The 24,059-nt window shown below is 33.3% G+C and overlaps 2 protein-coding genes across 3 annotated transcripts in view; one reads left to right on the forward strand and one right to left on the reverse strand.

Moving 5' to 3' along the window:
• The window catches only part of LOC148305194 (Y+L amino acid transporter 2), a 55,142-nt gene extending 37,127 nt beyond the window's left edge, over positions 1-18,015 (forward strand). Inside the window, exons 7-12 of one of the 2 annotated variants that reach the window (XM_088267081.1) lie at positions 6,566-6,659; positions 7,230-7,502; positions 8,973-9,144; positions 10,136-10,388; positions 11,677-11,732; positions 15,864-16,864. In XM_088267081.1, the coding sequence (XP_088123207.1) occupies positions 6,566-6,659; positions 7,230-7,502; positions 8,973-9,144; positions 10,136-10,388; positions 11,677-11,732; positions 15,864-15,866 (851 nt within the window). In that variant the 3' untranslated portion in view covers positions 15,867-16,864. Of the gene's footprint in view, positions 1-6,565; positions 6,660-7,229; positions 7,503-8,972; positions 9,145-10,135; positions 10,389-11,676; positions 11,733-15,863 lie in introns of both variants that reach the window. The other variant, XM_088267080.1, reaches the window with a different exon arrangement.
• Positions 18,016-20,289: 2,274 nt separating this feature from the next.
• On the reverse strand, positions 20,290-22,063 carry Spindly (spindle apparatus coiled-coil protein 1 spindly). The gene has a single exon (XM_088267082.1). The coding sequence runs from the start codon at positions 21,852-21,854 to the stop codon at positions 20,397-20,399; it is 1,458 nt and encodes a 485-aa protein (XP_088123208.1). The 5' UTR covers positions 21,855-22,063; the 3' UTR covers positions 20,290-20,396.
• Between the last annotated feature and the right edge of the window lie 1,996 nt (positions 22,064-24,059).

Raw genomic sequence — 24,059 nt, forward strand, 5'->3', positions numbered from 1 at the left:
AAATTCAACTTGGTAGTAAAAAATCAGTGTTTGATTTAACAGTTGATACATAAATCAAAATGGAATTCTACAAATTAAATGCCAAATCTATAAATAAATTGAATTTTACATTTAAAATGTTATTCCTGATTTTAAATAAACCCTATTCGGGTGTCCAAACTTAAAACATAGTAATGGACTATTTTTATATATCGGACTATCGGCTTTAACGGACAACCTCTTCCCTCAATTCGTCCGTTACATCGAGAGTTTATTTGTCAAAATATTTTATTACATATGGTAAAGAAGGTTCCCCTTTAAATTGACAATAACTATCCTATTAACTCTACTTGTACTTAGAGAAGACACCTCAATTTGCATAATTTTGCAGTTTAGAAGTAGAATCTACTTGGTCCAAAAATGCAAAAAAAAAGTACTACAAAAAAATGTCCCTTACTGTGTTTTGAGTTTGGACAGCCGTATTGTCATGCGGTATTGAACGAGTGAACGAATGATCTCTACCGTCTCTTAGCTGAGGTCACCTTCAAAATTCACCCTTCCTCCAACTTTCTCCTCATATTTCATTTCAAGGGCATATCTGTAATTTGATCTCCATCTCTCACTGTTCCGAGAATTTAGTCCCCTAACTTGATTCACTGAGAATATTTCGAGATTACATACTTCATCGAAAGAATAATTTATTATTTTGTTTGTCAACAAGTCACTTACATATAATAAATATGTGTCGCCTACTTTCAAAATTCGCAAGATCCAATTTTATAAGATTTTAAAATATATACTCTATCGGAATGCCAATTGTGGGTTAAGTTATTTAAAATATTAAAATAAAAAAATATTTATCTTTTTTTTAACTCCTTACAATAACTCTTCTATTCAAAACCATTTATTTATTTTGAAGAAAAATTATATTTTTAATACAACAACGGGGTTTCAAGATGAAAAGATAAAACAATTATTTCAATGTTATCTGGATTTAAAAAAAAAAAGTTGTGGGCTATTGAATATGCCGCCTTAATAGTGTAATTTTTTTTAACTGTAGAAATTGCTTCATTGTACGTTAAAATAATATACATAACTTGTTTTGGAGCATTTTGTCTTACATTTTATTGCCTACATGTAAACTGCAAAATTATGTAAATTGAACTCTCAGAACAAGCAGAGTTAATAGGCTAGGTATTGTCAACTTTATAAAATTAAACAACTTTGTTTTAACCACTTTTTTATTGGTACACATTATCCAACCGGTTTCGAAAAGAACCTTGTCATCATCAGGGTTTATGTACTAAATTCTAAAACATTGAAACATTTCGTAGTTTTCATTTGGAGTTGACGTATTCGCTACGCAATGCACAATAAAAACAACATTTAGAAGTTTTTAAATCATATTTTTTAAATCAAATTTTTTCAATCATATTTTTTAAATTATATTTTTTAAATCATAATTTCATACGGTGTACGGAGTGCGTGGAAGTTTTTAGTAAGGGAAGGGTAATTAATTATGTTCGCCTCCGTAGTGTAATGGTCAGCACGCTTGGCTACCGTTCTGGAGGTCCCGGGTTCGATTCCCAAGGGGGGTTAAATAAATATAAGTGATTTTTCACTGTCATATTTATTCAATATTACCCTGGACTGGTACCTGGAGCGGAGGGCTGATCACCTTTCCTTCATGTGTAAACGATCAAGATAACACTGCGTTTATATGACGCAGTGCCCTATGCACCATTGGGGTGCGGATAAGGGTTTTATTATTATTAATTAATTATGAATATTTCACAATTAATTTCACAATATCACAACCCGACACAGTTACCTAAACTCCGAGAGATATTTTCGTCACGGTGAAGATTAAATTTAAAAAAAAAAACAGATTTGTTTCAACAATGGTACAGTGTTTATAAATTACTGAACACATTGTACTTTTGAATTATTTGAATTAATTTTTCTCTTTTTTGTGTGTATATTAGGTTAAAATCGTTAAAAATATTCAAAAAGAACTCCACCGACAAGACACACAAGGTAGCTTGGTGGGTCTTTGCAAAAAAAATGTTTTAAATATGTTTAAAAAAAAATTAAATATATGTATACAATTTAAGTTAATAAAAAAAAATGTTTAAATCTCGGTATTTTTGGCATAGTAAACCCAAAAGTCCTGGTAACCGAAGGGTCAAATTAGTGCAGCAACCTAAAGACATCACAAATGTTACTCTCATTGGCTCCTTCCTGTAACTGATTGGTGCACTGAGCCATCTCGTAATAATAAAACCACCTACGTCTACCTAAAGTCGTTACACAATAAAAAAATAATAGATTTTTGTCATGATGTTGGTTTATTGGCTAATAAATTAATACGAAAAATCACAAGACCGATAACATTATTATTATATTAGTGTTATACAAATATGAGGGGAGAGGGGGCGGGAAGGTGGACCATAGACATCATCAAATAGAACCGCCAATAATTTAGCAATGTTACCAATATAAAAATTAGTCCATCGTTTCTGTGACGTCATTCATTACCAACTTGCGAAAACAACGTATTTACGAAGGCGAATTTTCCACAAGAAAATGATGAATGAAAATATCGATTATATTGACTGTTATAAACACAAAACGAGTCTAATACAATCCTTTATAGGTTGAGTATGTTAAATTAGATATTCCTCCCGTCTGAAAATGATCCATTTTGTAATGGCGTTGAAAATTTACTTTTGAAAATTAAGTCTTTGCAAACATTCTTCGCTTCTTCCACGTTTATGCATCTCCTCTTACATACCCGCCGATCGATTCGACTCCTAACCTGACCGCTTTAGAGTATTTGACATACCTGATCGTGCCAAGTTTTTTTCGGGCTTTCTCTGCTCATTACTCCAACTACATTCGCCTCATAATTTTTTTTAACCGTTCTTTCCTCACTCATTCGTTCCACATGTCAAAACCATCTCAACACACCTTTCTTAATTTTATCGATAATGCTTATCTCAGCCTTGCGTTCTTTCCTTATTTCATAATTCGAACATCTATCAAACATCGTTTTGCCACACATTCGTCTGAGGGATCGCATTTCGACTGCATTCAGTCTGCTTTCATCCTTCTTTTGCCAACTCCATTCGTTCCACATGTCAAAATCAACACACCTTTGACGTAATTTTAAGCAAAGTTTGAGTAAAGCTTTACGTTAGTTTAAATTTGAGTAGATTTTTTTGCAAAGTATTTTAGTAAAATACTCATTAACTTGTTAATAAACCCTTAAAATGTATGAAATAATGCTGTGCATTTTTGCGTTGTACGTCTCTTTGCGTGGACCAGTTAGCGAGCGCTTATTGAAATCATTGTCAGGGTCGTCCATTCACATTTCATTCATACAATGTCCACAGACGAGCATTTCAAAGACTCTTTGTATAGTGATTTGTCACGAGCACCTTATGTATACGCATTTGAACGAGTAGACACAGCGGATATTATTATTGATTTAATCTAAGCAATGCAATCCAAGCACAATTTTTTTAAGATTTTATTTTTTTTTTCAAATATATTCTCCGCCTCCGTAGTGTAATGGTCAGCAGGCTCGGCTACCGTTCTGGAGGTCCCGGGTTCGATTCCCAAGGGGGATAAAATAAATATAAATAATTTTTTCACTGTAATATTTATTCAATATTACCATGGACTGGTACCTGAAGCGGAGGGCTGATCACCTTTCCTTCATGTGTAAAACGATCATGATAACACTGCGTTTATAAGACACAGTGCCCTATGCACCATTGGGGTGCGGATAAGGGTTTTAATAATTAATAATAATAAATATATTCTTCTAACCCTTATCCGCACCCCAATGGTGCATAGGGCACTGCATCGTATAGAAGCAGTGTTATCTTGATCGTTAAATACACGAAGGAAAGGTGATCAGCCTTCATCAACTGTACCACATTTAAATATAGGTGAGCTATATTTGTATATTTCAACCCTATTTTCAAAACACCAGACTTCTTCTTCTTCTTCTTCTTCTAACCCTTATCCGCACCCCAATGGTGCATAGGGCACTGCATCGTATAGAAGCAGTGTTATCTTGATCGTTAAATACACGAAGGAGAGGTGATCAGCCTTCCGTTTCAGGTACCAGTCCAGGGTCATATTAAATAAATATTAGACTGAAAAATCACTAGTATTTATTCTGACCCTCTTGGGAATCCAACCCGGGACCTCCAGCATAGTAGCTTAGCGCGCTAACCACTACACTATGGAGGCGGACAAAATAAAATATTTGTATATATTTGCTTCAACTCCATACCATTCAAAAACTTTTTTCATTTCAAAACCATATATATTTCGAATAAAAACTTATTCTTTCAATACGAAAAGGGTGTTTAAAAAAAATGTTAAATGTTACCTGGGTTTAAAGAAAATTAAGTTACTGGGTATCGAATTGTTTTTTTTTAATTTCCATGAAAAATTAATAACTACCATTACGCCGCTTCACTGCAGGGATAGGCAAAGAGTTTAGAACGCCACACCTATATGTCTTTGCAAACAATCTTCGCCTCTTCCACATCCATAAACATCCTCATACATGTGCCGATTATTCCGACTTCTAACCTGACACTACATTCAAGTATTTGAAATACTTGACCATGCCAAGTTTTCCTCGGTCTTCCCCTCTCTCTCTATCTTAAAAATACTTCTTCTTCTGCTAACCCTTATCTGCACCCAATGGTGCATAAGGTATTGCATTGTATTGTTATCTTGATCGTTACTTAAATGAAGGTGATCACTCCTGCGTTTCGGGGACAAGTCCAGAGTCATATGAAATCGATATAAAAATGTGTAAAATCATTAATATTATTTTCACCTCCCCCTGGTTATCGAACCCGGGACCTCCAGCACGGTAGCTAAACACGCTTACCATTACACCACAGAGGCGTACAAAAAATACAAGAATATAAAAAAACAAATAGATGAAGCAGGGGTAATATTTTATATCGTCCTTGAGGTAGTATTTTACCAAAATGACGCTATATAAATTACTGAAATTTATTACAATTATTTTTATTACAACTGTTTATATTTTTTGTTTTGTTTTTTTTTATTATTATTTTTTACATTAGCTTTAAATTAAGTTCTGCCTATTAATCTTCTTAACATTTGCCTTATTTTATTCTTGCTGTTTACTTTTGTCCGCCTCCGTAGCGTAATGGTCAGCACGCTCGGCTACCGTACTGGAGGTCCCGGGTTCGATTCCCAAGGTGGGTCAAATAAATAAAAGTGATTTTTTCACTGTCATATTTATTCAATATTACCTTGGACTGGTACCGGAAGCGGAGGGCTGATCACCTTTCCTTCATGTGTTAACGATCTAGATAACACTGCGTTTATATGATGCAGTGCCCTATGCACCATTGGGGTGCGGATAAGGGTTTGAATGAATGTTTACTTTTAACTCATTTAACATTTCGCTTACTCCTTTCAAGAACGTCATAAATCAAAAATCGTCAATTTTCAGTTGTGCATATTTTCAGAATGCCCAGAGAATGTACTATATCCCAGCAAAAGCGGCATATTTTAAACTTAATATTTACCCGCTACAGGGCAGAAAGTGTTGTTTTTGCATTTTGAAGAAAGGGTATTGTTTAATTATTTTTTTAAATACACAAAAAAAAATTTCAAATGGAGAAAAAACCTTCAGGTTTTCCTAAAAAGATCTGTTGCATAGTAAAAAGTTCAGTAATTGGCTTGATTTTTATTTTTAATACATTGTATTTTATTTTTAAACTTTAAAAACGTTCTCCTGAAATATCAAGTTTTTTGATTTATGACGTTCTTGAAAGGAGTGAGCGATTTGTAAAATTTCTTAATTGGAATGTTACTTTTACCTGTTTTATTTTTTATTCATTATTGTAAATGTATTTATTGTAGTCGTACAGGAGATAGTGACCAACTAACAAAACGTAAAATGTTCAGGAGGGCCATTTAAGTCACTTTTGCTTGGCAAGGAAATAAACATCAATGCAGTTAGTCATTTTTAATAAGTCAATATATTATACTTCCAAGTTTAGAATCCTTTGATTCTTTTTTCAGGGCAATATTAAGCTATTTATTGTTACTGCAGACAGTTGGTAGAATTCCATATTGAATTGTTGGGTAATATATCCAAAATAAAACAAGGTTTTTATTGAATTGAATCCTACATTTATTTATATATATATATATATATATATATATATATATATATATATATATATATATATATATATATATATATATATATATATATATATATATATATATATATATATCTTAATATGTAACGCGTTTCGTCTTCTTAGGACATTATCAAACACTCCACATGGTGTGGGTACCCTAAGACGAAATATACATAAATAAATGTAGAATTCAATTCAACAAAAACCTTGTTTTATTTTGGATATATTACTTAACAATATTAAGCTAGTTAGATATCAAATAGTCAATGATCACGTTTTTGTATAAAATGCACTTGGTCACTTTCTCCTGTATGACTGCGATATGTTAATGTTCTTTTAAATTTATAAATAAATATGTTTAATTTTTCCAGGCCACACGGAGTATTTCACCTTCGAAAATACCAAAATGGAAGTGACGTCACTATCGCTGTCTTTCTATTCGGGTCTCTTCGCCTACAATGGATGGTGAGTTTGCATTTTTTATTGTATTATCAGCCATGCCAGTATTAATACAGTAAACCGCACTTATAACCTTCAGATAGGTACCGCGTTATCGGAGGGAACATTATAGGGGTTTAGAGATTGTATTTTCATTTAAAAATTACTCATTTCAATAATTTCCGCTGTTTAAAATATAAAAATACGATTAAAATAATTAGCTCCCTACAACGCGGCACCTTTCCAACCATATAGGGGGGTTTACAGTGATGGGATTAGAAAATTTCAACAACCGGTTCGCCCTTAATGTAGGGGTATAAACTTAAAATAAAGCATTTAAATAATAAAAATTAAAATAAATATTTATTAAAAAAGTAGTAAAAAAAGTTACATTTATTCATTTATTTGTTTTTTACTCAGCACATGAACTGACACTGACCACTGATATTGGAAAATGTATTGCTTATGTTGCTTTACATCCCACCTCTACTGCCCATCCTGATTAAAAACTCGGTGCGAGCCACTGCATACAAATAAAACAATTCCTAATATGCATTGTTTGAATATTAAATCAGCTAATTTGTTTCTACATTGCAGGAACTATCTGAACTTCATTATCGAGGAGTTGAAGGACCCTATAAAGAACTTGCCCCGAGCCATCGCTATATCTTGCACGCTGGTGACCGTGGTGTACGTGCTGGCCAACGTGGCCTTCTACACCACCCTGTCCCCTCAGGAGGTGCTCGGCTCGGAGGCTGTGGCCGTCACCTTCGCCGAACGACTCTTCGGCTGCTTGTCCTGGACCATCTCGGTGTTTGTGGCCATGTCTACATTTGGAGCTGTCAACGGAATCCTTCTCACATCATCTAGGTAATTTACCAGTACCTTCTCACGTCTTACCTTACCTTACTAGGTAAATAGATGTGTTCCTAGTATATCAGCCACAGGTACAAATACTATGATAGGTACGTCAAGAGATCATTACATCATGATACTTGTATGGAGCTGTAACATGTACAATATACTAGCCACTAGCCGCTAGTCGAATATCACAATTCTGTTTCAAACAAATATAACCAGCGATAGCATTGTCACTCATAAAACATAAAACTAATTGTAGCTTATCAATTTATCAATGCATTGCCGGTCAGTGCTTTTGGATTGTATTTTGTAAAGCTATCTCTTTCTCAGTCTATTGGATTATTAGATACAAATGTTGAAAAGAGATAAATATATTATACATGTCGATGTCAGTCATGGCGTGTTAAATATCGCTCGGCTCAGGACTTCGAAACGGAGCGAGTGTTTTTGCCGAGAATTTTCACTCATGAATTACATGAAATTATAGTAAATTTAAACATAAAGAGTTAATCCACTCACCAGTAGGCATAGGCTATGAAACTTAAAAAGTTAAAGCCTGAGTAGGGTCACAATAAGTGGTGTTGCATAAGCCGTAGCTAGATTTCAGAGTCACATTGGACATTAGGTACCTAGTTCAAAAAAAAAAAACTTCGAAACGGCACGCAGAATAATTTTGAGTACCGCGTACAGCGGCGGCGCATAGTGCATTAATTTTTGCAAATGTAACCTCCTCTCAATTCATACCCAGCTGATGAAATTTGTTGCAAAGATGATATTTAAAATCTATTCTTTAGAATGTTTAAATTTTCGAAAAAGATTAAATAAATAAACATAAATAACTTAACATTTTGACAAACACAAACCAAAAATAAATGTCTTCATAGTCATGGGGAATGTGACACCAGACACAATTCAGTAAATATTTTAGGTAGGTACTTCTGTAAATTATCTTGATGTGTAAAAATCTAAATGTGTTTAACGAAAGTGGGTATGCTTGCTTCAAGTTTTATGATACATAGGTCTTTTAAGCTAGTAATTAACTAAAGAATACGGTGAAAGAATATTGGCTTAACACATTATTATCGGGCGGTTTTTTCAATCCGACCCTAAGTATACTCAGATAGTCCATCGCCCGACCCTCAGTATACTAATCACAAGTAACCACAAACCCAATTCCGATCTGTACAATGTTTTTTGGCGTCTCTCGCGCTCTACCAAAAGTAAGCAAATAGAAAGCTTATAAGCATCTCCCGCTCTCTACTAACAGTATGTAAAATATGCTTTTAAGCGTTTACCGCAAAAATGTGTACATCTTTTTTTATGGATGTATTGAGACAAGTTTAAGTTTTAAGGAGAATTGTGAATATCCACTATGATGAATCAATAAAGGAACACGCTGTATTTTACTGAGATCATATACCATCCCGAGTTACCCAAAGCGGCAACCCTGACTTGATCTTCCATCTTGTATTATTTCAGATTGTTCTACGCTGGAGCTTGCGAGGGACAGATGCCCGAGGTGCTGACCATGATCCAGATGAAGCGTCTCACCCCTACTCCGGCCATCCTCATCATGGCACTGCTCTCCATGATCTACCTGACCAGCTCCAACATATTCGCTCTCATCAACTATGTCGGGTTCGCTACTTGGGTAAGTTTATTTACAGTACCTACAGTACAGACAGGTTAAACGGGAAGCGGATTATCCGGGACATTTGAGTCATTGAAAAAATATTTTACAAAAGCAAAAATATCTCACCATAGTATTTATAATGTCGAAACACATGTTGAGGGCTGAACACATTTGTTGTCCGCAGTGATAGAATAACAGCATCTCACATATCGTCCTCATACAGGAGAAAGTGACCAAGGGCAGTTTTTACAAAAACGTGATTACTAGCTTAATGTTGACCTGGAAACTTGGAAGTATAATATATTGCTTTGTTAAAAATGACTAACTGCATTGATGACAAGAGTGTAAATGGCCCTCCTGAACATTGTACGTTTAGTAAGTTGGTCACTTTCTCCTGTACGACTACGATATATGTATATTATGTTATGGCTTAAAATATTTGTAAAATCCTCCTTTTTTATTTCTTAAATATTTGCGATAAAAATTCTCCAGCCATATCAGTGCGATTTATCCGACGAAAGATTTATTGTTTCTGTATTATAGTACGGATTCACTGATGCGAAACTTATAATGATAGGATCTTTATGGTGTCATTCTTAAAAAAATAATTTTAAGGACAAAATGTCAATTTGTGTGTTAATTGTCTCTAGTCGTGTAACGCTGTAAACACATGCATTTTACAAAGCAAGTAGATATACATAAGCGCATAAAGTGCAGTTAAAATTTTTTATTTGTGTATTTTTTTCATGTTTTCGGATTAACGGGGAAATCGATTATACGGGTTTTTTTTTTTAACATCCGTCCCTTTAGAGTGAAAAATCAATTATATTTTTTTGACTCCTCCCTGGGAATCGAACCCAGTACGGTAGCCAAGCGTGCTGACCTCTACACAACGGAGGTGGACAATACATTCAGTTTGCAATAATCATTTAATCTAATCTAATCTTCTCCGTACTCAAACTTGACCATCAAATTTGACAATTATTTGCTTGAAATATTTTTGATACAGCTCAGCATCGGTGTATCCGTCCTCTGCCTGCCGTGGTTGCGTTGGACCCAACCCAATCTCGTCCGCCCCATCCGAGTCAACCTGTTCTTCCCGATTATCTACATCCTGGCAACCCTGTTTGTGGTCATCGTGCCCATGATCGCTAGCCCCGTGGAAACGGGATACGGAGTCCTCATGATCCTTTCCTCCGTGCCGGTATACCTGGTCTTCATCTACTGGAAGAGCAAGCCCGAGTTCTTCACCAATGCCACAGGTATGAGAAAAATATTTTTATCTTCAATCACCCTCATGAATTCATGCAAATTTCACGTAATAACTAACAGAACTTTCATCTCCTTCTTCTTCTCTTTCTTCTTCTTCTTGGTGTAGGCCTTGTGGCCTGTTTTTAAGAGAAATTAGCCTCCTGCGATGTCGATTCCTAGCTGTCAATCCATCTCTTTGGTGGTCTGCCCGGGAGTTGCCTACCATGGGGTTAGGCCGTGCAGTGCGATGTGGACGAGTCTGGATGGTTCCATTCTCCTCACAAGCGCATACCATTGACTTTCCCATCTAACGACATATCTTAGAACTTTGTAAAGGCAAAAAAATTGTAAATTCAATGAGTAATTAAAAAATAATTTAAATAATATGTGAGAAACAGCTATTATACGACATGTCAAATAAATGGAGCCCAAAGGGATAGACATTTTAGAAAAAAAGAAAAAAGAGTACTTACTCATTTCAAACATAGATGGCACACATCAATATTGTATGTCGAAAGTATTTTTTGTCATTTAAAAATTTAGTACATTATACAGTTGTCTATCGTGGGTAGAATTGTGGATATGAAATGATCACTTAAATTAGCCAAAGATCGACATGAACAATCCCATCTTGAAAACTTTATTATCTTTATTGAGATATTAAATCAAATCTATGAACAATTTGGACATACTAAGCAAATTATAAATACTCGGAAAATTTTGGAAGCACTAAAAATATTGTAAATACAAATAAAGTAAGTTTCTGCTTAATGCTGCTCCACATAAATCTCTTTCAGTAATACAGACAAGACGTCTGATTTATGTGGAGTCTTTCAGTAATACGGGCATATTGCACGCAGTCTGATGGTGCATTTGATACTATAAGCAGTACTTGTTAAGATAAAAGGATTTAAGTATTAAGATTACCTTTTTTAACGAGGTGTCCTGAAGTACTGTAATTGATTGGAATTCATCGCCTGCATTATGTGGTGTCTTACATAATGTCATCTAAATAATACTTTATGTGTGGAGTAATTTCAATCTGATATTCTTCTTGAGATAACACACTAGTAAATTGAATCACACCCTTGAGGTAGTACTCACAATAGCACTATATCAGCACATTATGTATACTTAATGTCAAAAAAGAAATACAATTTGTCAATTTATCCCGTATGCAATTCCACCGAAATTCCTAATAGAAATCTAATTTCAGAATTGGTTTATTGTTTGATATCTCTCCATTTTACATTTAACCTACTTTTTATTCCCCTGATATCCCTACATATTATTTAACAGGCGATGTCACCCACCTCCTACAAAAACTATTGATGGTAGTCCGACCCAAAACAAAGGTTTACTTACAACAAAATCTTTTTTTCTTTTTCACCCATCACCTTGCATGCCACTTTATTTAGCACCTCCTAATCACTGCATGCCAAGAAATGTGTGTTTTAATTATTTATAAATACATATATCACTTTGTAGCCATAATTATACTGGGTGGCGCAATGGGTATTAGCAGTGTTTAGAGCAGCGATCGTCACACTATTCTGGTCAAGGGCCACATGGGACAATGTGAGGTATCCTTGCGGGCCGCACACTTATGAATTGGGTATTATGTACGATAGCCGACTGTTACATGCTAGGTTCCAGCTCGAAGCTCCTATACATACTCCTAGCCAACCCCTACCCCTATCTAGGCATTTACAGGGCTTATGACCTGTCATTGGCTGGTTTAAGTGGCCACTTGATGCTATTCCCTGAAATAAATTAAAAATATTCTTTGTCTCTATCGAGATTTTAAGTACTCAAAATATTGTAAAAATAAAGTTAGTAGCAGTGCTAAAACAGTCAAAGATAATCTCTGTCTTAACTCAAAACAAATATTAATATCGCGTCATGTCAATTGAAAATGTAATAGCTACCCGCACACTTGCTCTTCTTATTCCCAAATTCCCGTCCCGCGTAAGTACTTTTATTTAGTTTACTTTGCACGCAAAATCGGTTTTGGTAGTCATTATTCATTATTGTCTACTAAAATTGTTTGCTATATCGCGGGCCGCACAAATATCTGCCGCAGGCCGCATGAGGCCCGCGGGCCGCAGTTTGACGACTAAGGGTTTAGAGTATTATTATATAAAAGATATTCTAATGAAAAGACCAAAGTCAAAACATGTATTTTTATTACACATTTTCTAAACATTGTTGAAGTCGCGATTCAAAATTCTCTGTAACTCGTAGCAATATCTCCTATTTTATCATTCTGATTACTTGAGTAATGATGGCTTTTAAAGCTCAAAACGTTTGGTTTTATTAAGAGTTAAGCGGAGGGGAGAATCAATGGCTTAGAATATTCCGTACATAATGCAGTTTAGTAGCAATGGATACGTATAGCCAATAAATCAACGCAACTTTTGCGTTCTGAAGTGCAATGACAATTCTCATGTTTAATGTTTCCAGTGTGACAGAATAATTCCTTCACCCAACACGATTTTATTGTGAGTTACAAGTCTCTTGACGTTATTTTAGATATAAGATGTTATTAACAAAAAAAAATACTATCAAACTCCAATATTTATGTATCGAAAAAATATGTTTTTGACCTTAGTAATTTCATAAGTATATCCATAAAAACACTGCCCATATCCATTGCGCTAACCTGTATATAATTTTTTTTTTAAATCAAAGGCATTGAAGATCATATTCTGATGTTGGGAAGTGTTGGAAAGCATACACATTGTGATTTGAGTACATCAAATCTTTTAGAGTATTCACTTTTTTTTAAATAAGGTTTTGTACTTGGAAATCGTAAAGTTATACTTGAAATCATTTATTTGGCCTTCAGCTTCAGCCCATATATTAATTATTACATATACATACATGTTCTGTCTCCGTATTGTAATGACTAGCGCAATTGCCTACCATTCTGGAGGTCCCGGGTTCAATTCCCAAAGGGATCAAAACAAATATGAGTGATTTATTTATATATTATCACCCTGGACTAGTACCTGGTTCAAAATTAATCACCTTATGTTAATGTAATTAACTATGATGAAATCACTACTGATAAGATACAATGTCATACGCACAATTGCATAGGTAAGGTTTTAGTAGAAAGGAAGAAGATTCATTAAAAAATGAGGGCTGTTGGAAATATTTGATATACCCAATTCACAATGTGTATCAGGACTTTGTGCTTTACCGATGTATTTTATGAAGGTATGGTGGTGGGAAGGAATTATAATATTTTCAATATGTACATGTATTTAAATATACTTATGCATAAGTAGGGTAAATATAAATAGACATCATGGAAGTCAGACTAAAATCGAAAAAATCCATCGAAATTTTTTTTATTTTCATGTTGAGTATAAAGATCCAAGAATTTGTAGTACATCAATAGAAGATATGCCTGAAATAATGACTTGTTAATAACCAATAGTCGTTCTTTTATGTATGTTAGTATGTAGCCCATAGATGTAGAAAATATAAATATTCAATAAATATGTGTTATATATGATAGATGACTCATGCTAAAACAACTGCCATGTAAAATGATATTATCAGCTCACAATCAGTGCTCTAAATTTAGCAAGCGTGCCTTTGCAATTATGAGTCCAATGGCATGGAGTGCTCTTTCACTTGCAGTAAGAAACAATGAGAGTGAAATGATCTTTACAAAAATTAAGTAAAACCATATTTGTTTGTCAAGTGATTTAAATAATTTTATTTTCCTGATAACTTAATCTTAGATGTTATTTTACAGTTTGATTAAAACAACTTTTAGGTAGTATTTTTCGAAAACAGCAGTCCAAAAATTATTATACCTATTAAATGTCCCTCAAAACGGCTTTTTTATAGACCAAAATCATTAAAACATGTTTTTCTGGGAGTGCATCTTTCAAAAATAAGTCATTATTCCTGGTATATCAGCAATTTATGTTTGAATTTTTGAAATTTTTATGACCAGATGCCAATATTATTTTTTGGCTATGTTTTGTTGAGGTTTTAAATTAAACCTACCCAAAAAATATCTGGTCACTGTGGTAACTAATATGGTAACAGAGAAGCAAAAGTTTTATTTGTGACCATATCAGTCACAGTGACTAAAAATGTTAAATGGGAACACTGGTGTCCATCTACTTAAGTCTAAACTGATTGTCAAATGATTTTTACTTTATAATTTGAAACATTGACATAAACTGAGGTGAATTTAATAGAGTAAATATAAATTTATATTCCCCATAGATGGCACCAAGGTGGTTAGGTTAATATTGAATTTAAAATATTTATTTTATTAGAACAATAGTAAATTTTTATATTATGTGAACTATAATAGTAATACATTACACAACAGGTATTTTGGTAATGAAGAATAAATTAAAGTAGGGTTATTACTACTTTTAGTATTCTTAATATGCAAAACTGAGATAAACATTCTCAATATAATTAAGAAAGGTGTGTTGAGATGGTTCGCACGTGTTAGGAGAGAACAAATGAGAAAGAAAAGAAGAGTACAACAAATTTATGATGAGAATGTAGTTGGTAAAAGGAGCAGAGAAAGACCAAAGAAAACTTGGCATGATCAGGTATATCAAATATCTGAATGCGGTCAGGTTAGGAGTCGGAATAATCGTAATAAATAATTGAATAATCATATTGAATTTTATTACTAGTATTATTCCCAAAATAATATAGATACTAAATAAGTGCATATAGCTTATGTACGACAGTTAATAATTTATGACAGTATTTAGTTAGCTCAGTCAAGGTATTATTTAGTATATATTTTATACAGATCTCGATATAGTTGATCTACAATTTAGCATGAATGAAAAATACTTTACTTGGAGGAAAATTAAACTATACCCTATCCCATTATAAAAGTACACAAACACTAACTCTTTATTTCTTTCAAATGGAATGGGTTTCATTTCAATCACTTTCAAAGTTGCATTGCTGTCTTTTTTACATACTTATTATATTTCACCTTATAGTTCAAGTACAGTAAGAACCTGCTAAATGCTATATATCTTTCATTAGCATTCACTCTAAGGAATAATTGATCTGGATATTGTTATGATTGCTTCTAATACAGTATTGGGTTGCTGTTTGCCCTGATATGTCAGAATATGCTACTGTTGTTGACTTATGTCCAACATCCTGAAAAATAATTTCTAAATGAGATTCAAACAATTATTCAGCAACTAGAGGTCCTAAAAGTTGCCAAAAAAATGGGGAAAATGTGGGAATTCTTCCACCTGTTGACAAAATATTGTTTATTTTAAAACCCTTAATATTTTAGTCATCTCAGGAAAGTATAGAAGCTCTTTTATATATTCACTCTGCTCACATGTATATTATTCACCAGTATGTAAGTTTTTCCTCCAAGGATTAAGTACTAATAGCTTCTTTACTTTTATTTACAGTATTACATCACTTTTTACAATTATTACATTTTACTTAATACTTTTCTGTTACAGTAAGCTTCACCAGGCTTCTACAAAAGATATTGATGGTCGTGGGGAAGACAAAGGCAGCTCAGGTTTAAAAGACAACTCCGGAAAGTCAGCTACGAAGAACGCAACAACGAAGAGAAAGCTAAAATTACTCGTATGATTTCAAGTCAAAGGAGATTATAATCTACAGTCTGGAAGAAAAATCATAATTCATTAGGAATACTATAAATGAATGTCCGTATTAATGTTTAGTTTTAAAGATTGAATGTTAAGCCGTAATCAGTATCGATTATGTGATTTTTCTATGTTGTAACTTATAAATGTTTACTGTTTGAAATCACTATAGAGGTGAACATATTCAGGTTGGCTCTTCAAGAAAAAAAGTTCATTAAGAGATTTTGGTAATGTAAAATAATCAGTGATTATGTGAAACAGTAAGTCGGTTATCGGTATTTAAAGATTGAATGTTAAGCCGTAATCAGTATTGATTATGTGATTTTTCTATGTTGTAACTTATAAATGTTTACTGTTTGAAATCACTATAGAGGTGAACATATTCAGGTTGGCTCTTCAAAAAAAAAAAGTTCAACAAGAGATTTTGGTAATGTGAAAGAAACAGTGATTATGTAAAACAGTAAGCCAGTTATCGGTAAAGGTCAGATTCACTCGAAATTGGGATTCGGTCACACTGCCAATGTTAATGAGTGGATTATTTTAAGATCAGGTTGTTCAAGAACAACTCGGGTCTACTCTGTTCTTATTAAACACAGATATTTCTCTTTCTCTGACCTCTGTAAATATCGAACATTATTATTTGGAATCTGTATAACTCATTTCATTTTCTTTTCAAATAAACCAATAACATTGAACAATGTAGGTCCAAGGCACATTTCCAAGGCAGCAATCCTCTTTCAGAGTGATTTCCAAAAAAAATTATTATCATCAATTGTAATTACACTTGTATATAATGTACACATATTTCTTTAAAGTTTTTTATGTTGAAAATCCAAACATTTTTTTCGCTATAGTTTATTTCATTTCATTCTAGTTATTTTTGTGATTATTGTAAATACATCTCGAACCAGTATTGATTCAAAACATGCATACATTACATGCTCGTATGAGTATGGGTATGCAACCCCGAGCGCCATTGCTGCTATTCTCCTTTTTCTCCATCTCCTTTCCCATATAGCAGTGATGTCTTTCACTCTCAGCTCCTTCAATTACATCATCCGCATCAAACATACTCCACATTTAAATCCAGGAATCTAGGGTGCAGATCTTTTCACCCTGCCTTGCTATAATCAATGATCGAGTTAACACTACATTGATCGGATGCCGTGCCCTATGCACCACTTGGATGCAGACAGAGGCCAGTAGAAGAATTTTCAAAAGGTATTTTTTATAATGATATGTTTTCACATATCCCATTACACATTCCATTATTTTTACATAATATATTATGTTGAAAGTAGAAAAAAATTAGGTAAAACGATGATGCTTAAGTTGCTAGAGTTCTACCAGTCAAAAAGCCTGAGACAGAATAGAGAAATGAAGAAAAATCTATGGTGTAAGTTATTTCGAGGAGTGTCATTCAAAATACTCATGATTATTGAAAACATCTTCACTAAACCGATGATAGTATGTACTATCTTTATCAAATTGTAAACCCAACCTTTCAACAAGATCATTTTCAATATTTGGAAAAAAAAAATATGAAGAAAGGTTTATTTATAATACCCTGGAAAGAGTCACCATGATTTTTTTTTAAATGCTTAAATCATCACCTGTCACTCAAGTAACTTGCAATATTGATAAATCTGCAGCAATTCAATTAGGAAGGGAAGGCCAATATCTTTGGTTTGGCAATATTAGTTTAGAAAAGAGATATTTCATAATGTTTCATTCTTGAAAAAGAATTGATAAGAATTTTTTACATCTATTTGACAATAATATACCAAGACTTCTATAGCAAACAAAGAAAATTTACAAATGGGTCGATAAATTGTTCTAAATAACGTAATAATTTTAATTAGGACTATAATACTAAACACTTTCAAAAGTAACTTTATTAATACATTAAGTCATTACGATGTATAAATATCAAAAAGACAACATTTTAGTCATTATTTTGTTTCTTTTATGCCTATCCCTTTTTATTACACATAAAATAAAACATTAAGAAGTTTCTTTGGTTTAAAAAAATGGACAAGGTGCAAGAAACACTTATTTGTAAATCATGAGTTTAATTTTATCATAAATATTGGTAAATTATTTTTAAAATAACGCTGTTGAGAATTTAATGTAAGTAGACATCTTGTTTATCGTGTGTACTTCATAAATTTATCTGTAGAATGGTAAAAAATGTAACCAGCTGTTTGCTCTGTCTAAATCATTTTTGTTTAAAAATGACGACAATAGCTACAAATTAGATTATCATACCTATACAATTGTAATCATAGAGTGTTCTCACAAGTGTGAATGGCGAATGTTTTGAAATATATAGTTTAGTATAAGAAGAAAAAAACAGTTTTCAAGAGTATTATGTATATACTAAAAGGTATGTTATATCGTAAGCAAAACTGTTAAAACTGACCATTTAAAAAAATTTAATTTACTTGACTAAGTAATTTATTAATTCAGATTCATGGTTTCATTTTCAGCTTGTTATAAGCAATTTTCCAGGAAAACTTGAACCGTTATGATTTTTTTTTTTTGAAGATAAATTATTTACCCTCTGAAAATTGTATGATAGATGAATATTGAAAATATTCCATTCATTTTTAACATTTGTGTTACTGTATTTTTTAAATGTGACAATACTGAAAAGAGCATTCCTATTTTTATTTATAGGCATCTTAGTTTTATAAGTCGGTATCTATTTTTCATTCTTAAAATGGAAATAGAAAAATTGCTCAATTTTTTGCATATTTTATTTAATAAATGAGATTATTTAATTAAATACACATATTATTTATTTTTATATTGATATAATAATCATGGTCATCAATTATAAATTATCATTTTTACCATAGAACTAAAAATTCTTTGAAATGATTATACCTCAAAATAATATATCATTTTTTATTTAATCAAAATTAACTTTGAATGTATTTTCTGGATGGTTTTTATTTTTTTTTATAAAAAGAATTATATACTGGCCGGACTTTATACACATTCCAACATTAGTAATTGAACATATTTGAATTATTGAATGGTTATACATATCACTGCCGTATAACTAATGCCTCTTTTATAAATTGCTTCTTCTTACATCATGTAAAGTAGCATTTCAACAAACCTAATTTTATTCGTGGGCATGTTAAAATGTATATACATATTTATGTATTTTTAATTATTTTTATACCAAAACAAGACATCTAAAACACTCAAAGAGTTCATGTGAAAGTATTTTGCTGTGTGAAACACAATCAATTTAAAGAAATTTGCCAGAAATACACTACAGTTTTGGTTAGATCGTTAGATGATGATGGTGCGTTAGGAATGAAATTATGTATTTGAATGGATATATTTGAAGTGACAATAATGACTTAGATCATGTTTATATAAACTTAGCTTTGATATTACTATTTTTAAAAACATCATATTTACATTGTATAAAATATGATGCACATAATATACAAACCTATTCTCTGATACGCTCTAGAACATGTTATTTTCCCTTTATAGCTGGTATTGTACTTTGTTGAAAAGCATAAATAAACCAAACATATCTATTTTAAAATAAAAAGCTAAATTACAGCCATGGTGAAACTAAATGTTTGAATTTTATATAAATAAATTGATGTTAAATGGAATATCTGAGGATTAGAATGCGATGAAGTGAAATTTTTAAATATGAATGTTAAAAGTTGATGTAGAATCTCATTGTTAATGGATTTTTAAGAGGCCGAAAGATGATTATAAAGTGCGGTTTGAAGTTTGTACCCTGAATACGGGAAACATTGTAAAAATAAACATCAATGTTTACTTAAACGCTTATTGTTAATACGGTTGCATTGAAATTCAGAAAATAAACTGAATGCATAATAATATGTGACGTTTCTTTATTATTTTACCTTTCAGCGGTCCTTTATTCCTTATTTTCCAAGAATGTTTTTAGTATTCAAAATATTGACTTTTTGGTCAGACATTTGTTATGTTTCCATACAACCTTCTTCATCTTGTTGTAGGCCTGTTTTTAAAAAGGATTAGCCTCCTGCGATGTCGATTTCAAGCTATCGATCTCTTTGGTGGTCTGCCCAAGAGTCGTCTACCATGGGGTTGGCCGTACAGCGCGATGTGGGGAGTCTGGATGCTTCCATTCTCCTCACATGCGTATACCATTGTCTCCTTCGTCCAACCATTTGATACAATTTTAGCAGAAAGTCTTCAAGTTTCGAAATGTACCCATTTCTTCGGCAGAATCAGTAAAAAATAAAGAATTCAATAAATTGCATATAAATTTAATAGTAAAAAAGTAAATAATAAAATGTGGAATATTAATCTCGGATAAACATTAAAAAACTAAATATGAATAAAAAATAAATTTGGATATTATTTAAAAGATGTTTTCTTCTGGACTCTGCCTTCGAGTCCGTTGGATGTTAGGATCCCCGGTTTGACATTTTCCTTGGATTTAATACTATCGTTCATGTTGAGTTTCTTAACAGCGCTGACATTGATTTCCCTAAATCCCTCCCTGAGAGAGATGTCGGCTTCGGGTTTACAGACCTCGGCCTTGACTTGCGCAGGTTTCGGCGGTTCACTTTCCGAAGCGGTTGTGTTGAAATTCGTAACATTTTGCAAAGTTCGTTCGGCAAGTTGCAGTTTCGTTTCCAATTCCGAGGCAACGGCTCGAGTTTCGATGGCTTTAGTCCGCCATGTTACTATCTGCCTCTGGAATTCGCGGATCTTTTGCTCCGCCGATAGGTTGTTGACGCTGGCCATGTTGAATTCGTTGGTCAGGCGGATATTTTCTTTCCTGTAATACTCCATGACTCCGGAGAGCCAGTGAGCGGCCTCCGAAGAGTTGGGGTCGACGTGCTTGTCGAACCAGCGGGCGACTTCTCTGTTGAGTTGATCGGTTTGTTTTTCCAGGTCGGTTATGCGGCGTTCGTAGGCTCTCGTCAGGGCGGCGTCGTGGTGGTTGGACTGACCGGCGTACTCTTCCCAGAGAGTTTTCTTCTCGCAAAGAAGGGAATCTACCTCAGCCTGTTTGCTGACGAGTTCCCGGTTGAGTTGATACACCTTATCTTTCATCTGCGAGAGGCTCTTCAGCATCTCCTGCCTCTTATCGTCTACTTCCGCAAACAAAGAATTGCCTTTGGCCGCAAACGTAGAGCTCTGGGTCTTGAGTTGCTGCAGTTCTCCATTGGCAGCGCATAATTCATCTTGCGCAGAGTGCAGCATATCCGTAGCCGACGCCACTTCCTGTTTTTTCGCCGCCAAATTACTCCGAAGACACTCGATTTCTTCCTTGAACGACTCTACGTCGGCTTTATGCATTTCGTTCGTGTTAATTAACTCTGAGATCTGTCTTTTAAAGTCCGCATTACTCTCTTTCAAGGATGCTATTTCTTCCTCGTGCATTCTGAGTTCTTCAATTACCTTAGTGTTGTCAAGTTGGCTTACAAAATTCTCGGTTGTTTGAATAACTTTATTTTGGTTTAACTCTTTAATCTGACACTCCAAAATGTCGATCGCATTGGTGAAATTCTCCGCTTCCTTCCATTTTTCTTCTCGCACCTGATCTAATTCATCTTGTAAGGATTTACACTTGACGGTCCATTCGAGTCTCATTTTGTTTTCATTCTTTTGTAGCGCCTCGATTTCTGAAGACAAATGGTCCTTTAACTCGACAACACACTGCTGATTTCTTTTTATGTCGTGAAGTTCTTGTTGTGATAAATCGTAAAGTTTACAAATGTTTTCGTGTTGATTCTTCAAATTATTATATTTTTCTAAAACATCTTCCAGTGAAAGAGAACTATTGCTAATGGTACAGTTTTCCATGATGCGCTTTTTAACGTAATGAAATAATTCATAAGCAATATTCTGATTGTTTATTACAATATACAAATAAATCCCTATAGGCAGAAGTTAATTTTATAGTTCGAAAAACTTAAACTTAAACTTTAAAACTTATAGGTGAAACACTTAATAATTTCAAACCGTCACTCCCATTTGAAGTTTTCGCCATAGATCAAAGACCAAGTAATTTGTATACCACAGACCAAAGACTGCCAAATATTGTATACTAGATACCACAAACACATCCTACCTAATTGTACCTAACTAACTAAATAACTAAACATCACGCCGCTTCTCTGCAGGGGTAGGCAGAGAGAATCGAACGCCACACCACTCTGTCTTTGCAAACATTCTTTGCCTCTTCTACATTTATGCATCTCCTCATACATACCCGACGATTATTACGACTCCTGACCTGGCCGCTTTCAAGTATTTGACATACCTTATTGTGCCAAGTTTTCCTCGGTCGTCCTCTGCTTCTTTTTCCAACTACATTCGCCTTATAAATTTGTTTAACCGTTCTTTCTTCACTCATACGTTCCACATGTCCAAACCATTTCAACACACCTTTTTAATTTTATCGATAATGCTTATTATCAAGATATTTTTATCAAGATATTATCATGATATTTTTTCATTGATAACCTAACCCATCCGCATATTAGTTTATTTAAAAAACAAATGTACAAATATATTTCCAAAAGAAAAAAAAAGTTGCCCCGCCCGGAGGGGAGTAACATTTGTTTTACAGGTTTGTCAAAGACGCGCTAATATTTTGCACCTGATAAAACGAGAATGAACGTAGTAGTAATCTTTAATTCCATAAAAAGGTAGCAAGCACTAAAATGATTGATTTTTTGTGGTATAAATCAGTCCAACAAATCAAAACGCTCACGTGTGACTCATACTTTTGAAGCGTCAAAGGTGTTTAAATTCAACCGAGTTATAAACATAAACTGTCTCATAAAATTATAATTATTACTGTTTTACCAATAAATATGCTACTCGATGGTCAAAGAATTGAAATTTCAGCGTCTAAATATGAAGACTAGTGGCTTATATTTATAAAAAAATAGTGAAATGCCATTTCAATTTTTCATTTTTTTATTAAAAAAAGAGTAATAATTGTGTTTTTATTATTTACACACATATTTCAATTTCATACTTTTTCTGTGAGCCCAAGCGGCTCATTATTAGAAATGGATATCAAATTGTGGTAGAGTGGATTCGAACCGAGAAACAGTGACTTAAGCGTCCACGACGCTAACCACGGGACCACAACCCGACACATATTTTCAAAATTTGAATAAGATTTTATTACAAAATAATCACAATAATGAACTTGAGAACGAATATAAGCTGCTCTTAGGAAATATCCACATGATTTTCTCCCCATCTAGAGCAGGGAGCTTTTTCTGATTCAACATAAAGCCGTGTTTCTAAAAAATCAAGTCCATCCTTGGACTACTTTTCGAATTTTGCGGACACAACCTATGAAAGCTGAATTTTAACATACAAATTTATTCAATTTATTTTTTAATTGGCACATGTCAAAATATTAGAGCAGCCAAAAGGCCGCAGGTTCTTTATTCCTGGTTTAGAGAAAACCATTTCAAATCGCTCCGACAGTAACGCACTGCAAATACCTATTACCTACGTTTTACACTGCAGTGCATGCACCAAAGATTATATACAAGTAGCATGCACGTTCTGTAGGTATGGCTAGTTTTGAGATGTTGCCAAATTAGTCTATAGATGTAACTGAAGTGATAAATTAATTTATTATTGACGAGGATTTTGAAAATCCTTCCTATCGAATAATATTGCCATCACGCAGACTCTCGCTATATTAAATCACAATAAATTATTGTTTTCCTAATTACTTTAGCATTTTTTTTTAATTTTTCACAGAAATGATTGAATAACATTGCACTAAGCTAATACTGGGCGGCGCTGGATTTCTTCCGTGTAATTTTCGATCAAGATAACAGTGCTTTAATCAGGTGATATAAACATATGACTTGTATTCTTTTTTATTAAAACAATAATTATTTTTTACTCATTCCTTATGAATATATATACGTTATCGATTGACATAATTTTATAACCCTTTCATATCAGACAACTTATAAGGTAGGTAGCTACTTTTCGTCTTATACATGTGGCAACATTATATAGTACATTTTC

The sequence above is a fragment of the Brachycentrus maculatus genome, unplaced genomic scaffold (assembly GCF_059751285.1).
Source record: "Brachycentrus maculatus isolate JH-2025_06_01 unplaced genomic scaffold, ASM5975128v1 h1tg000281l, whole genome shotgun sequence".
In the NCBI taxonomy this organism is placed as follows: domain Eukaryota; kingdom Metazoa; phylum Arthropoda; class Insecta; order Trichoptera; family Brachycentridae; genus Brachycentrus; species Brachycentrus maculatus.

Coding starts and splice junctions, on each gene's coding strand:
- Spindly (XM_088267082.1), bottom strand. CDS start 21,854: ATGGAAAACTGTACCATTAGCAATAGTTCTCTTTCACTGGAAGATGTT.